At 37.8% G+C, this 18,323-nt stretch overlaps 1 protein-coding gene across 1 annotated transcript in view; it reads right to left on the minus strand.

Annotated features, from left to right (window-relative positions):
• LOC311183251 (prolyl 4-hydroxylase subunit alpha-2-like) overlaps window positions 1-17,996 on the minus strand; it is a gene marked incomplete at both ends in the record, with an annotated part of 87,126 nt that extends 69,130 nt beyond the window's left edge. Inside the window, 5 exons of the mRNA XM_084252608.1 lie at window positions 425-601; window positions 2,759-2,946; window positions 9,091-9,330; window positions 10,456-10,593; window positions 17,915-17,996. Of these exons, the coding sequence (XP_084108734.1) occupies window positions 425-601; window positions 2,759-2,946; window positions 9,091-9,330; window positions 10,456-10,593; window positions 17,915-17,996 (825 nt within the window). The remainder of the gene's footprint in view (window positions 1-424; window positions 602-2,758; window positions 2,947-9,090; window positions 9,331-10,455; window positions 10,594-17,914) is intronic.
• Window positions 17,997-18,323: the final 327 nt, after the last annotated feature.

Consider the following 18,323-nt stretch of genomic DNA (forward strand, 5'->3'; position numbering starts at 1 on the left):
TAGGCAGAACTCAGAGGGTTTTCAGATCAGTTGAAATGTTCGGTATGAAATTATAATGATGAATAAATGTCATTATACATATGTCTAATCCCACTGAATGTACAGCACAAACATACTCTAATGTAAACTAGGGAAATTGAGTGATTAAGATGTGTCAACATAGGTTCATCCTTGGCAAAATAGTACCATTCTGGTAAGTGATACTGAGTGTAGGGAAGACTGTTATATGTGAGGGAAGGGGATTTATGGGAAATCACTGTACCGTCTTATCAATTTTATTGTAAAAATGAAACTGCTCTAAAATAATTCTTTTTTTAAATTAAGAAAACTGCATTTCCATTAAGTTTCTCCAAAATAATAACAGCAAGGTAGATCCCAGCAGGTGGCAGAGGGAAACGTGGTCAGGATCAACTGAGAAACTTACTTTGGGTTTCGCAATCTCTTTGATCCTCTTGATTTCCTCATCTGACATGACATCATGGTACCTGACAATGTGTGGGGTGTCCCACTCGTCCTCCTCTTTGAATGGGGCAATGAGCAACTGTGGCATCTTGTTGCCATGGTGGTATCTACAAAAAAGCCTCTTCTGCTTCTGTGGTGTCTGGGGAGCAGAAAGCACAAGCCCTGATCTAAGTCTGGGTACAGAAACTGGCCTCATTTTTTAGGTCCATTTACTTTTTCCTTCAGAAAGAATACAAAATGGGGCCTCCCCTGGTGGCACAGGAGGTTGAGCACAGCGCTGTGAAGCTGTCCACAGCCTCTGCAGCACCAGTTCAATCCCGGCCAGCTGGCGAGAATCCCACATGGTGCAGCAGACCTCTCCTGTCTCGTCTGCTGCTCCCCTCAGCAGCATATTTCATCAGTCTGCCTGTTCTGTTCCCCACTCTGTCTCTGGTGAATCCTCTCACCCTCCTGTGCATCTGGCCTGAACCCTGGTTCTTATATGCATGAATAAATAAATCTTAAAAAAAAAGAAAAAGAAAAAGAAAGAATACAAAATGCCATATCTTGGTCAGCATAAAGGGCATATAAATAAGTCAATGTCTTCCACTCTCTCAGAAACATCCCTCCTCTCATGCACAAGCCCTAGAGGGAGGCCACCCTTGCTCTGGACATGCATAACAGTGACAATTCATCTTACATGATCCTTTTCCTTCCATCCAGCTTCCTATAATGTCCAGGAGTGACTGCATCACTTCCTAATTGAACAATTAAGTAGTTTCTGTTCTCTGTAGCCTTTCTACTTATAATGTGCCATTTCCACTAGCACTGGCTGGGAGATTGTTAGAAACAGAATCTTGGGCTCTACCCCAACATTGCTGAATCAGAATCTACATTTTATCATCCCTCAGTGGTCCCTATGCATGTCACTGCCTAAGAAAGTAAAGTCCCGGTCTATATCATAATTTACCTAGCCTTCCATGATATAAGGCTGCATATATTAAATCTGATACACAGTAGTTTCTTTTCTCAAATTTTGTATTTCACTAACATAAAAAAATGCTTGCTGTTCTCAAAACACAGTATAATTTTTCTTACTATACATTTTGCACACTATGCAGACTTAGCCTAAAGTTTCTCTTAATACACTGTCACATGGTAATCTAGTGTAAGAGTTCTTTCTTTAAGAAACTTCATTCTTCCTTGTCCTAAAGTAGAGTTTATAATATCTTCATATTACCACCAAACCTTATACATATCACTATTAAATTATGACATATTTTTACATTAATTCAAAAGGGCACCTGCACCCTTATGTTTATAGCAGCACTATTTACAATAGCTAAGCTATGGAAACAACCCAAATGCCCAAAAATAGATGACTGGATCAAGAAGATGTGGTACATATACACAATGGAGCATTACTCAGCAATCAAAAAAGATAAGCTCATTCAATTTGCAGCAACATGGATGGAACTGGAAGGGATTATGCTCAGCGAAATAAGCCAGAAAAAGAAAGAAAAATACTGAATGGTCTCACTCACAGCAGGAATCTAGAAAACCTAAATAAGAGACTAGGAAAAATACTAATTATAATAAAGTAAAAATCAAAATCAACAAGCAACTATAAACCAGAAACACTCTATGAGGGCGGGGGGGGGGATGTGGGGGGAAAAGGATGAAAACAAGAGGGGGTGGGAATTGTATGGGGACTATAACCATGATGAAAATGCATACATTGCACAAAAATGAAAAATGATGTAAAAAATATATAAAATAAAAAAAATTATGGCATGTTTTTAATTTCCCTTTTTTATACTACATTCTTCTAGAGCAGGGCAGGGTCATATATTCATTTTACACACATATCACTATCACTGATCCAAAAAGATAGTGGGTGCAAAACATTAATGCTAGCTATGCCAAAATATACGCAAAAAGTATTTTTCCAAAGACAGTAACAAACTATTTTTCAAGTTTTATAAAGTAGGTCACAAAAAAGATTTGAAGGACTGAAAAAAAAACTCTTAATTCTTTTCCATAGAAATATAATACAAAATTGTTGAGTAAATAATATGTAATTATCTTAATGTCTAATACATAATTAGTCATCAATTTAAATAAACGTTTACTATAACTGTAACACTGAGAAAGACCCAATGGTGCATTCAAAGAACAGGTTCAAAACTAGCATGTTTTCTCAAATCTGGCTCTCCAAAGCTCAGAGCTTCAAGTATTCACATTGCCAAGTGAACTTAAAATCTCCTAAGTCCATAAGCAATTCTTTCAACCCCGCGGACCCTCATTCCCATCTTACAAGTTTGACACCCTCTCCTCGGCACAGGCTCTCATAGACTTCCTGCTCTTTTAGATGTTTCTGCTGACCACTGCTCAGTGACTCCTGTTTGGTCTCTGATTCCCCATTTCCAAGCTTTCCTGCTTTTTCTTTCTCCAATAATTTTACAAAGTATGGCAGATTCAATCGGGCTTGTTCATGAGAGTAGTCTGAACAAAGAAAAGCAAACAACAATCAGTATTGTCAACATAAGAAAAATTTTCCTAATCTAAGTCAGGGCAGCAAAGTCTAAGAATGTGAAATCTTTCCAAACTTATAAAAGAGGTGTTGATGAGGTTTAACTGTTCATTTCAAAAGAAAACATAACACAATCAAATTAGAGGTGGCCCTTTGGTCATGTGAAGTGATTATGAATCCAGTTCTGGAGTATCTTTCACCAAGCTCCTACTGCACTTTGAAACTCTATCATATCACTGCAAAATCCTCTGACTTTATCTGTTTGTATGTCTAATCTACCAATGCCATCCCCATAATACCACAAGATATTCTGGGAAAAAGAATATATCTCACTTTTTGACAGATACAACATTTGCTAAATTTAGTAACAATGAGCTGGCTCTATAATACTTCTATTTATTGGTTGCCTTTTATGCAACATCTTCCTCTAAAAAGGGAATGTACCACCTATCAAGGAGCTCCTTCCACTTTTTGGCAATTATGTCTTTTCTCTTCATACAGAACCCTGTATCTGTGTACTCTATTCATATGTTCTAGGGCTAACCCTCAGAGTCACAGAGAAGAAACATAGTTAGCTAATTAAAGAATTAAATGATTAAAGAATTAACTATTTCTTTAGTTAACACTTCCTTCCTACAATAATTTCAATTATTCATTACAGTTCTGACTCTTTCCAGTTTGTGGATTTTCCAACACCACCAAGTAATTCCTATAATTTAACTCAATTTTAATATTATCTACCTAGAGATAACCCCAGATTCTGCAGCTTTAAGAGTTTAGTGATATAAAGGGTTTAGTCCTTTCCCCCACACTGCTTTAGGCATGGCAATCAATGTTTCTGATGTATTGGCTACAGACTGGAAGTTCGAACTTGCATTCAATTAATTTGCTAGAGTGGCTCACAGAACTTATGAAACATCTTACTTTATTGAAAATTAACAACTCATCATACAAGGATATAATTTAGGAACAGCCAGATGGAAGAGATGCACAGGACAAAGCATGTGGGAGGGAGTGCAGAGCTTCCACGTTGTCTGGGCATACAACTCTCCCAGCACATCCACAGATTCACCCACTCTGAAGCTCTCCAAATCTCACCCTTTCGGTTTTTAAGGAGGCTTCAATACAAATTTGCAATGATTAAGTCATTGGCCTTGGGAGGTGTGTTTCACTGAAGGTCAGGGGCATGGGACTGAAAGTCCTAAAACCTAAACCAAGTGATTAACGTGGTTAGTGCCCCTGGCAACTAGTCCTCATCCTTAGGTATCTAGAGGTTTTTCAAAACTCACCTCATTAATATAACAAATGAAGACCAAATATATATGTCTACTATACATCACATTCAGTAAACACAGATCAAACTAAGTGTTTAGTATTACACTAGGAGTTGAAAAAAATAAAAAAAAGTAAAAGTAAGTCTTTGCTTGGGGGGGGGAACAATTTCATAAAGGTGATACAAACAAAATAAAGCACAGTAAACATATGGTAGAGGGAATCACAGACTACTATGGAACAAATAGAAGATATACTAGTACACAGGAAGAGAGGGATGTTAGAGTAGATTTATCAGAAAAGAGAATGCCTCAGTTGTGAGCCCTGTTACTTAAAGACGGCTTTATATTGGTACAAATAATTCAACCATAAGTCAGCATTTCATTTGTAAGTGAAAACAAGGCTTTTATTTCAGATAATGGTAATCTTACACTCTGCAAAGCCAGTAAGTGTTCCAATGCAGGAAGAAAAATACAAAACTAAAATAGAGCTGCCGTTTATACGTAAACTAATAAAAAATGGGAAAACAGGCAAAAGGGAGGTATGTCTGCATGCCTGTGTAGGTGAAAGATTGTCCTTTTTGAAGCAGAAATTCTGATAGTATTTATCAGTCTTTTCTGTTAAAGTTTGCAGCAATCTAGATATTCCAAACTTCCCAGTTTCAGGTATTAGGATGGTGGTGATATGTGCAGCTATAAATTCAAAAGATAAAAAGGTGACAAAACAGACTTGTATTACCAGGGAAAACCCTTAAGGCTGTTTAGAGCTGTCTAATTCTGTCCAAACTGGCTAAGCCCTAAAGCAACATGTGCAGAGAGGTCCCTGAAGTAGGACCCTTTAAGCAAGACTCCCTAAATTATTAGACCCTTAAATTACTGGAACCCTCCAGCCCAGGAGCCTGTCCTGACCTCAGTGCAGGACCAGTCTGGGCAGGCCCTAGGATATACTAAAGAAAGAACCAGTCTGAGTGGAGCTTAAATAGCACCAATCAAACAGCTGGTATTGGAGTTGCCGCCTTCCCTCTTTGGCAGTTATGCAAATAACAGCAGACCTACCCCCTGACTTTACCCTACCCCTTTTAACAATTATGCATATATAGGATGGTAAGCTTCCCATTGCTGTTTGGAGATCCCATGGATGCCACTCAATTAAAAGGACCAATCAGGTGCAAAAGGTGAGCACCCTGGAGAGGATTTAAGCCAGTGAGGGAGCTTGGAAGAAAACTTGAAGAGGATTTGAAGAGGTACTTGGAGGAACATCAGATTCATCTGGAAGCTGTAACACTGAACCCTTTCTTTTGGCACCAAGGCTTCACAGGTCTGACTTCCAGCTACCTCTGGCGCTGCATGTCGAATGACACCAGTGGTCCTGTGTTAGATGTCCCTAAGAGCTGGTTGCTATTGGCTTTATGTCTCGCATCTCTGAGAGCAATTAACACTGGTCCCTGCCAATGACATGTTTGGCACCACTGGCTGATGCTGTTGCCTGGTCCAGTGTTCACTGCTGCCTGGGCCCAGTCTGTGGATTGCTGTTGCTGACATCTGTGCTGCCACCTCTGCTGAGAACTTCAAGACCTTCGTGGCCTTCAAATCATTGCTACTATCTCTGGTGCTGCCTCTCTTTCCTTCCTCCCAACTTCTCTCCCACTTCTCTCTCTTTTATAAATAAACTCTGTTGTAGTTGAACCCTGAGTGGTCTTGCAATTGAGTGCACAGGTGACATAGACAGTGACCTGTTCCCTACCGTGGCACTGTCCTTTGGCCCATATTGCACTGTGCTGTGGCACTGTTTCAGTTCCACAACCAAAAATTACCTTAGGTTCCTTAACATTTACATAGCAAAATTCCTACTCAAGGGAACACTTAGCTACCATTTTCTGAATATACAATCTATTAGAGGCATAATCTGGTCATTAAACAACAACGTACCAGTCTAGTCAAGAATCTGGACATTCCACCTTGCCCCTGCCCTGTTCAAATACCAACAGTCACATAAAGAGCCTCATTCCCTTTAGGAAGGAAGGAAAGATGGTGCTTTGAGAGTGACTAACACATCTCTTTGCTTGATAAGAATAATAAAATTCTCTTTACCACTAGTATCCCCAACAGGTCTGGTCAATTGGCTGATGCAAATAAAGTGAAGAACCCCATGAGTTCAGTAACATCACCAAGAGGTTAAGAGTTAGTGGATATGCATAAATTCTAACTTCCTAATGGCCTCTCACTCTCTTTTTGATATCCCCTTTATCAATTTAAATGTCATGATTTCACAGTCACCTCTCCAATATACCAATGGGGTTTATTCTTCCTATAATTTATCTTATAAAAGACATACAAATTCATGTGAAAGGTAATATGCAGAACCCATATTTAAATGAGGTCTGGAGGCTAGAAGAGTTTACACATGCACTCAGTGAACAGTAAACAGTTAAACAAACCTTGCATCTAAAGTGATACTGCTTTGTTGTCCCAGCCGAGCAACAGCCCAGCTGAACAGAGAATGCCATAACACAACAAATGCCACTATACTTTAAATTCCCAGTTTCCTCAATGAACTCTTCATTTATAACACCCCTCTAAAATCCACAGAAGAATTTATTTATATTTCTCTTTTTGTTCTGGTGAAGTATGTGCATGTTTTGCGATGAGACCGTACTTTTCAAATTATTTTTTGTTGTATATGAATAAAACCATTTTGATGGTGAAAGGATTCTCTGCTTAATAGTTTGAGGTCAATGCCTACATTTTAAATTCAAATAGTTCTTAAAAGCTTATTAAAAGAATTGTAATCACCTACTTCAACTCCTTCCTCTCTATTCCCAGGTCCTAAAAGTAGCCGCCGTCTTCAGTTTTTTACTTTCCTATTTTATCACTAAATACATACATAAGAAAATAATTAAGTTATCATTACATCTAAGTTTGCTTAGGAACCAAAGAACAAGTGGGCTGTACCGCAATCATTTCTTCAGTAAGACGATGCATTAAATGATTAATACTATACCAAAACAGGGCCTTCCTGGTGGCATAAGTGATTAAGACGCAACCTATGAAGCTGTCTGCAGCCTCAGCACAAGTTCGATTCCCCAGCCAGCCAGGGAGCAACCCACATGGCGAGGCAAACCTCTCCTGACTCACCTGCTGCTCCCCTCAGCAGTGTACTTCAGTCAATCTGCCTGTTCTGTTCCCCACTCTGTCTCTGGTGAATCCTCTCACCCCCTGCACCTCTGGCCTATACCACAGCTCTTGTCTGCATAAATAAATAAATCTTAAAAAAAAAAAAGTAAAAAAAAAAATACTATACCAAAACACATAGTTAGAATTTTCACTGTATATGTACCTCTTTAGTAAATGTCCACTACTAGGTGAAATACTATTTGTTCATCACTCCTATTTCATTTTTCTGGGTACAGAAAAACTCTACATCTCACAACCTTCCTTGATTTTATTTTTTTTTTTTTTTTATAGAGGCATGTTTTATTTATTTATTTGTTTGTTTCTTTGTTTGTTTATACAAGCACTGGGTACAGTCAGAAGCGCGGGAGGGTGAGAGAATTCACCAGAGCCAGAGCGAGCGGGGAGCAGAACAGGCAGAAGGACCGAAGTACACTGCTGAGGGGAGCAGCGGGCAGCAGGAGAGGTCTGCGCGCCATGCGGGACCCTCCTCAGGTGGCCGGGGAGCAGCCGGGGATCGAACCGGCGCCGCAGAGGCCGCGGGCAGCTTCGCAACCCAGCGCTCAACCGCTGCGCCACCTGGGAGGCCCACCTTCCTTGATTTTAGAGTAGTGCCTCGATAGTTCTGGGCAACAGAATGTGGAGAGCAGGGACAGATGCTATTACATGCCTGGACTCTAACATGTATCATGAAATTTCTTAAGTACAAGGATGAAAAGACTCCAAAATAGCAGAGTCTTCCTAGAATGAAAGAAATCTATATCTTAAATCAACATTTAGAGGAGAGTCACCCAACCAGCATAGGACTTTGCATGAATGAAAACTAAATGTATCCTGTTGGGTCATTAAGATTTGGGAATATATTTGTTTGACCAGACATACTGTAACCCATGCTAATACAACCGAGTCACAAAAGTTCTGTGGAATACTCCACCCAAAGTCAGAGCAAGGGCCATTTTGGGATGACTTTGACCCTGAGATAAAGGGTCAAGCCAAGAGGATGTAGAGAAAAAGAGAACTCTCCTGCACTGCTGGTAGGAGTGCAAACTGGTCCAACCACCATGGAAAGCTGTGTGGAGATTCCTCAACCTACTAAAGATAGAGCTTCCATATGATCCAGCAATTCCACTCCTAGGTATTTACCCAAAGGACACAGAAACATTAATTCCAAAGAGCACCTGTACCCCTATGTTTATAGCAGCACTATTTACAATAGCTAAGCTTTGGTAACAACACAAATGCCCAAAAATAGATGACTGGATCAAGAAAATGTGGTACATATACACAATGGAATATTACTCAGCAATCTAAAAGATAAACACATGCAATTTGCAACAACATGGATGGAGCTGAAAGGGATCATGCTCAGTGAAATAAGCCAGAAAGGAAAAGAAAAATACCGGATGGTCTCACTCATAGCAGGAATCTATAAAACCTAAATAATGGACCAGGAAAAAGAATAACTATAAGAAAGAAAAAAATTAAAATCAACAAACAACTATGAACCAGAGACACACTATGGTGGGGGGGGGAAGGAGGGTTTGGGGTCAAAATAAGGGGGTTGTAATTGTATGGGGAATATAAAAATAAAATTAAAAAAAAATAAAGGGTCAAGCCAAGACAGAACAAATCACTTGCTCTATATCACTTTGAGTATGAGTATCTGAGTATTACCAAGAGAAAGCAGTTGATGGGTGAAGTCCACAGACCTGTACAGGTCCCCAAGCTGGAAGCTGACATTAATGAGATAATCCAGGACCTGGACCTTAGAGATAGGGCTTTGCTCCCCTGTATTCAATTGCCTCAGTGCCTGTTTCATCCAAAGCATTGAGTGATGAAAGTCACTGATATTGTAGGCGGTCTGGCCCAGTCTGAAGCAATCACTAACACTCATGAGAGCGCGATACTTGGTTCCTAGAAGCAATAAGAACAGTGTTATTCTTAATAAAGGACATAAGGGTGATCGGTAGGATCAATAAAGAAAAGATTCACCCTATTCCATTCCCTTACCAAAAATTCAACAATTATTTTCAGCTATTTCCTTTCATATTTAATCTCTAGATACATGTTTCATAAAATAATCATGTTATCTTTATATCTATGTTTGGTTAAGGTAAAGGGTTTACCCCCAACAGAAGGTACTGAGGTAAGCTCCCACAAACCAGTGGATTGATGGGGATATAATTTGTTTAAAAGGGATGGGTGGTGCTCACTTCAGGAGCATATATAGTAAAGCAGGAATGCTACAAAGAAGATTAGCATGGCCCCTGTGTAAGAATGCCATGAAAATTCATGAAGTGTTTCACATTAAAAAAAACATTTTTTTCCTTTTTTTAAATTTATTTATACAAGCACTGGGTATAGTCAGAAGCGCAGGAGGGTGAGAGAATTCACCAGAGCCAGAGCGGGGAGCAGAGCAAGCAGAAGGACCGAAGTACATTGCTGAGGGGAGCAGCGGGTGGCAGGAGAGGTCTGCACGCCATGTGGGACCCTCCTCCAGTGGCCAGGGAGCAGCTGGGGATCAAACTAGTGCTGCAGAGGCTGTGGGCAGCTTCGCAACCCAGCGCTCAACCGCCGTGCAACCAGGGAGGCCCCCCCCAAAAAAACATTTTTAAAGGGGTACTGTGGGGTGAAGAGAGTAAGTACAGGAGATAAGGACAGGTTATGATCTAAGATGATAAAGGAAACACTAATAAAGGCTATACCTGATGAAGCAGGATACTAAAAGTAATCTGCCTAATATACCACAGGCACTCACAAGAGATTACTGTTCAATTTCTCTCATCATTTCTAAAGTCAGATCTCTATTTCCCGAAACGTAAAGTCTTCCTGGTTTTCCTCTTCCAGATCCCCATGAAAGGTTCAGAATACCCAGAATACATCACAACCACAAGACTGATATTCTAAAAGATAATAGAGCTAAAGTCGCTTTTTTTTCTATATTTCTCAAGTCCTACAGGAAAAACTAGCAAGTTCAAAAGGCAAAAAGAACAACTTTAAAGCAACTATTCACAAATAAAACCCATGAACATTGCTTACCTGGTAGGATACCCTGAGAAAGAGCTTTCAGATCCAGTTTGTATGTACGCTGAAGGAGCAGCAGGGCTTTAGCAGCCCCAATTTCATCCTCCTCTGTAGGGAAAAACCTACGCATAGATGTGAGCCTAGCAGCAAACTCTTTCACATTCCACAGAGGCAAAAAGCAAAGGAGAGAGGTAAAAAAGAACACATAAAATTAAGAGGCTAGAAATCAAGTAAAGTACAGATAAGAGCATGCAATATGACCCCAATGCAATCTACTTTGCATAAAACTGAAATCATCTAGAAATAGTGGAAATGGAAGGACTGGGGCAAACACTCCTTAAAACTATGACTTAAGTGGCCACACAAGACAAAGAATAAATACAGTACAGAATTATACCATGAAACACATCACCAATACCACCACAAACCTTGGTAGGGGAAAATTTGATTTCCAGAATTACCATGTTATATTACTTGTGTCCAATTTTTAGATTCCAAAAATACAAGGCATGCAAAAAAAAAATAGAAAAGTGTAGCTCTATACAGAAAAGCTGGAAGTCCATAAAAGAAGACTGGAAGCCCATAATTGAATTTATTAAATAAAACTTAAATAAACTATTATAAACAATCCTCCTCCTCAAAGTAAAAATGCAAAAATTAAGATGGTGGAAGCATTATTCACCCTTTTTTGATGCATTTACTGTAACTAAGTGATATAGAAGAGAAACACCTGAAAAAAAAAACTATTATAAATATTTCCAAAGAATTAAAGGCAATTATGTCTAAAAAATTAAAGGGAAGAATAAGATTGATGTCTCACCAAAAAAGAGAGTAACAATATAGAGTGAAAGTATGAGGGAAAAAAAACAAATAGAAATCTGTCATTGTAAAATACAAGAACTGTAATGTAAAATTCACTAGCGGGGATTATCAGCAGATATAAATACCTACATACATACATAATCACTGACCTTGAAGGCAGATCAAAAGAGATTGCCCAGTCTGAAGAACAGAAAGGTAAAAGTACAAAGTAAGCAAAATGCAGAGTTCAGAGTGACATCAGATAATACAGAGGTGTAGGAAGAGCCAGGATTCTGTCTTTCCACCTAAATAATAACTGTACTGCCAGAAATTGTCTTAAATGATTGGAACTCTGGGAGTACATTTGAAAGTTTGCTACAACGTGGATAAATTTTGAGAACATCTGTTAAGTCAAAAAATACTAATATTGTATGATTCCAGATATATGAGGTACCTAGAATAGTCAAATGCTTTGAGACTCAAAGCAGAATAGGGGTTTCCAAGGACGAAAGGAAGAGAGTTGTTATTTAATGACTACAGACTCTTAATTTTGCAACATAAAAAGATTCCTGGAGATTGGCTGTACACCTGTGAATACTTAACACCACTGAATTATACACTTAAAAATAGTTAAGATGGTAAATTTCATGTTACATGTATTTTACCAAAATTAAAAAACAGAATGTAACTGGCCAAAGGACACACACATACACAATGGAATAGAATAGAATGCACAAAAAATAAATCTTCATATGGTCAACTAATTTTTCAACAAAAGCACCACAATCATTCAAGGACAGTCTTTACAATGAATGGTACAAGGAAAACCAAATATTCATATGCAAAAGAATGAAATTAGGTACTTACTTTACATCACATATAAATTAATTCAAAATTCATAATGTCTAACCCACTAAGTTTAGTCAAAGAACTTAACTTCAGAAATAAAAACAGTAAGACTCTTAGAAGAAAACATGGGGAAAATCTTCATTTCATGAATCTGACCAAAGGATAGGCAGCATTAAAAAAAAAAAAATCCTCCAACTTCACTAAAATTAAGAGTTTGTGAATCAAAGGATAAAAAGACAAAAGATGAAGAGACAATCTATTGATTAAGAAAAAAATGAAAACCATATATCTGATAAGGATTAATATTCAAGACTATATAAAGAACTCCTAAAACTCAACAACAAAACAAAACAAAAAACCAGTTAAAAAAGGTGCAAGGGACTTAAAGACATTTCTTCAAAGAAGATAAATTCATAGAAATGGTTTAAACACACAAACATGCCCAATAAACCCATGAAATGGTGATTTACATCATTAGTCATTGAGGAAATGCAAATAAAGCCACAATGAGATAGCACTCCACAACTACAAGTATGGTTATAATTCAAAAATAGAAAATAGGATGTGTTGGCAAGGATGTGGAGATACTGGAACCTTTATGCATTGATGGAGGGAAAATAAAATAGAAAAGTAACTGTGAAAAACAGTTTGCCACTTCCTCAAGAAAGTCAAACATGTAACTACTATAAGATCAAGCAATTCAACTTCTAGATATATATCCAAAGAAACTGAAACCAGGGATTTGAACAGGTATCTGTGTACCATATTCATAGTAGCATTATTCACAATAACCAAAAGGTGAAATAGCCCAAGTGACTATCAACAGATGAATCAATAAATAAAATGTGGAACATACACATAATAGAATACTATTCAGGCACAAAAAGGAATGCAGTTTTTATATATGCTACAACATGACACAGATCTTGAAAACATTGAAATAAGTCAGATACAGGTCAAATGGTATATGATTCCATTCACACAAGGTACCTAGAAAACCTAGAAATCACAGAGATAGAAAGCAAAATAGCAGTTACCAGGGGTTAAAGGAGAATTATTGTTTAACGGCCACATACTTTATGTTGAAGATGATTTTTAAAAAGGTATTGAGATAGATAATGGTGATAGGCATAGCATTATCTCATGAATGTATTTAATGACACTGAGTCGTACAATTATAAATGTTTACAATAAAAAATTGTTATGCATATTTTACCACAATGAAGAATAGAGAAAAATAAAACAAAAGCTAATTCTTTAAAAAATCTTTTTTAAAATATCAAAATGGTTAAGAAAAAAATAAATCCTCTAATAGTGAAGAATGAAAATGATTAGTAATACAAAGGATATTTAATATGATAAAGGAATAAATAACAAATATAGGCCAATACATTTTAAAATCTAGGGAAAAAAATGACAAAATTTGACAAGAAGAAAGAGAACGCTTAACAGACCCAAAAACATTAAAGAAGTGAAAATAAATAAAATACCTGTCTCTGAAAAATTCCCCAGTTCTTCATAGTTTTAATTGTGAGATCTAATAGTTTCTTTTTTTTTTTTTTTTTATAGAGGCATGTTTATTTATTTATTTGTTTGTTTGTTTTGTTTATACATGCACTGGGTACAGTCTGAAGCGCGGGAGGGTGAGAGAATCCACCAGAGCCAGAGCGGGGAGCAGAGCAGGCAGAAGGACCGAAGTACACTGCTGAGGGGAGCAGCGGGCGGCAGGAGAGGTCTGCGCGCCACGTGGGACCCTCCTCCGGTGGCCGGGGAGCAGCTGGGGATCGAACTGGCGGCGCGGAGGCTGCGGGCAGCTTCGCAACCCAGCGCTCAACCACTGCGCCACCGGGGAGGCCCGAGATCTAATAGTTTCAAGGAACCCATTCTCAAGTGCTGTCTCAATCTCAGAAAGAGATTCAGAAATACAGAGAATCATCATGTATAAACATATCAACACCCACATATATGAATGTGAATGCACGCACATGCACACAGTCCAGCTCACCAATGGATGGTTCCTCAAGGACAAAGCTCTCCACTACTGACCAATCCTTATTTAGATGCTTTAGCACCTTGTACACATCCACTAATTTCCCCAAGTCTTCCTTGTCTTCTGGGATTATAAGGTCCAAGCCATCTCTTTTGTCAGCCCAGCTGTGGAATTTGATGGAGAGTAGGGAATCAAAAGATAAAAATTAAATCAAACTTAAGAAATTTTATTTTAACAAACTTAAAAAGTAACTCTCAAATACTGTGACTTTACTATGTACCACTACCTAATTTATGGAATTAAAAACATTATCTTCATTAATCTTCCCGACTATTGCATAAATCAAACATGAACATCCTTCTCCCCAGCTATAAAAATAAAACTAGTTTTTAAAACTTGTCGTATGACTTCCCAAAGTCACACAACATGTAAATAATAAGTCAAGATATCAGCCTAGGAAGGTATAACCCCCCAAATCAATGCTTTTAATCATTTAAAATGAGCATTCAGGGTTTTGTACGTATTTATTATATCAAGTTTATTAACTAGGTTACTCAAATTGTCTTTAACATATTTTGATTTACTCTATCATCGACCATGTATATATTAAAATATATCACGATTATGACTTTATCAATTTTTCCCATTACTTGTGTGTGTAAACATGCTTTTTGTACTTTATTTGTATGCTATATTATAATGTCCAAACAACTTTAATGTCCCTAATGTCATTACTTGCCTTAAAGGTAATTTTGTGATACTGTCATACTGGCTTGCTTTATGAATTGCCTGGTGTATATTTTACAATGCTTTTATCAACCTTTCTGTAACTTGGCTTTTATATTTGTTTTTGTAAAATAAAGCTAAAATTATTCATTGAATCTGAGAATATTCCCAGCATCTCCAGTTTTCCTTATCCTACTTTTTCTTTTTTCATAGATTTTTTTAAGATTTATTTATTTATGCATACAAGAGCTGGGGTGTAGGCCAGAGGTGTGGGAGGTGAGAGGATTCACCAGAGACAGAGTGGGGAACAGAACAGGCAGATTGACTGAAATACACTGCTGAGTGGAGCATCGGGTGAGACAGGAGCGGTCTGCTGTGCCATGTGGGTTGCTCCCTGGCCGGCCAGGAATCAAAATCATGCTTCAGAGACTGCAGATAGCTTCATAGGTTGTGTCTTAACCCCTTGCGCCACCAGGGAGGCCCTTTTTTCATACATTAATGGATATGTAGATTAATATTTTTCACAGAACTTTGGACATTTTTGGATTAGACTATTCAAATGTTTTTACTGCCCTTTTCTCTTTGCTGTCTCTGAGATGTCCCTTGTGTGAAAGTGGTATAATTGGTGATTTTCTACTGGTATATGAGGCTCTCTTCACTTTTCTCCAGTCTTTTTTTCTTTCTGTCCTCAGCCTGCATAATCTCAATTTACCTATCTTCAAGTTCACTGATTACTTCTGTCAATAAATCTGATACCGAACCCCTTTAGTGAATTTTTACCTATCTACTACTATAACTTTCACCTACACTCATTTTAATTGATTTTTCTACTTGGAGAAACTACATTCTTATAATTTAATTCTTTAGACATAGTTGTGTTCAGTTCTTTGAAAATAAAATAACTGATCTAAGGTTTTTGGTTAGTAAGTCTAGATTTTGACTATTTGTTTCTTGTGTAGAAACTTACTTTCTAGTGCATTGCAGGTCTTTATCTGTCAACACTAGATATTTAAATAAAATGTGAAAGTCTGACACATTCCCCATGTCTTATTCTCGTGATCTATTATTGATAACGATGATGACGATTATGACATGATGTCTGTTTATTTAGTGACTTAGATGGACTAAATCTCTAAAATCTATATTCTTTGTTTCATGTGGCTACTGAAGTCTCTACTCAGGTAGTTCACTGGTAAGCTAATGATCAAATAGAGATTTCCTTAGATGCCTTGAACCAACAGGTTTCCTAGTCTTTGCCAAGGGTCTCTACCTGTGTACTGGGGTATGCCTTCAACAATCTGGCCAGTAGTTCACAACTCTCAAAGGGAATGTTTGCCCAAAACAACCTTGTTCAGTTTTGTTGAAAGGGGAATTCCTTATGACATGTTAACCTCATTCTTATTTTCTCCCTTTATCTGTCCAAATTGTACTTTGGTAGAATTCTCCAGGAATTTTCCAGGAAACTATTTGTATTTTTAGCCATGTATAATAGTCTGTGTATCTGTTGTGAGACCACACTATGAAATCAAAGAGAATTCACTACATGGAATGAAATGTCCAAAAAAGAAACAGTAAAATAACACAATGTAATAACTGCAGAAAGCAGCTCCAACCAAGGGAATAAAGGGAAAAGTGTAAGTATTATACACAGAACTTTAAACCTAGGGACTCTGAGGTACTAGGACCCAGGCCTCTGAAGGGAATTATGTTTTCCAACTGTTTCTGGAGGTGAAAAGGGGAGCACCAAGGATTTAGAACTAAAGCCTTTAAGGAAAGAGCACTGAATTGACGGTACTGCTATCTCTGAAGGAAGAGTAAGTTCACTTCTAGGGCACTGAAGGGGAAAAAAAAAAAAAACAGGAAAAGGGGAACAATTACCAATGCTGAAGTTTAGAACTATTGATAAACTGCCACTCACAGGAACAGCAATCAAAACAGGAAGAGCTAAGGTCATTTCTTTTTCCTGTTTCATTTTAGTCTACTTCTATGCTCTTCAGTTGACAGAATCTAACAGGAAGTCAAATGATAAAGTAGAAAGGTAGTTTGCCAAATACTATCTCCAGCATCACAAAGAACATAAAAGGGTAAGTTTGGATTCAAGATGTCTCGTAGTTAGCTTAATAACCAGCACATGGTGTATAATTCATTCGGTGAATTTCGGTTTCAAGAACTATTTTTAACTTTTAGAAAATATATTTCTTTTCAAGTGTACAAGTCTTCGAAAAAAATTGTAATTACTTCTGCTAAGCAAAAGTAAAAGGCCAAAATTATACTAATTTCTGTATTTGGAGAGGAAGGAAAGATCTTAGGCAGACTGTGGGAATAACAGATTACCTTTACCTTTTCATCATAGAAAGTCTGGCTTCATTTAAAAGGATATATTCTTTCAGAGATTGTAGCAGTTGTCTTTCCAAAGAAATCAAACTAGCCATATGCCCTACGAGGGAACAGAAAAAAGGGTCAGAGTTAGAAAAATGACATCCCAGTTTGCTTCATTAGCACAAAAGTTTCAATGAAAGAAAGATCCCTTCCAGTCAACTCTTTCTGGATAACTGGATGTTGGAGCTTAAGGGGAGCTAATGGTCATGTTTCTAGTCTCCAGATTCAAGAAGAGACAGACAGAAATACCCACAGGTATGTTCAGAACCCATAAAGTGAACTCTATTATCAGGGAGAAAGCTTTGTCTCATTCTTTTACCCTAAGGGTAATCTTGTCACATAGACCATGGAAAAGAGTAGGGGCAAACCACTTCAACACACAGGAATTAATTTTTAAGATTCTGGTAAAGAAAAGAACAAACAGGACTTTCAGATCTAATCATAGACATTTCACAAGAACTATCTGAACATTCCTAAAGGTCCTGAGAATATCTATACTTCACAAAAAAAGATACATACCACAAACACCTGTTAACCAGAAAAAGCCTTTGGGTCAGTGTGTTAATAGCCACCAAAAAGGAAAAGTATTAATGTCTGGAAACTCCTTTCTCACTTTCCCCTAAAACATGTGGGTGAGGCTATTCCACCCTGATAGAGAACAAGTGGTCCACAACTGACGAACAGAACTAAGAATCATTTGCAGAGAAAACTCTGTGCTCTGGCCCATACCAACAGATGTGTAGATCTCAGCCCATGTGAAGCCCAGGAAACTGAACCAGGTCACCACTAGCATGGACATTTGAAACTTCATGGTTCCAGAAGTCGGCATCTGAAAGGCAATTTAGTAACATTCATTAGACCACACCATTGTTAGAACATAGAATGACTAATATGAATAGAATAATGTAACTGCAAGCACATGTGTAGAAACACATGACACAAAACAATAATTGACTTATACTGTAAAAGCTTAAAGAAACCTACCTATGGCATATTTTTTATGAAAAAATAAAGAAATAGGGGCTCCCTGGTGGCCTAGGGGTTAAGTCTCAGCGTTATCACCACTATAGCCTGAGTTCAAACCCTAGTCAAGGAGGTAACCCATATATGGCGCAGCAGACCTCTCCTGTTTCGCCCA

This window comes from Talpa europaea (genome assembly GCF_964194135.1).
Source record: "Talpa europaea genome assembly, chromosome: 13".
In the NCBI taxonomy this organism is placed as follows: Eukaryota; Metazoa; Chordata; class Mammalia; order Eulipotyphla; family Talpidae; genus Talpa; species Talpa europaea.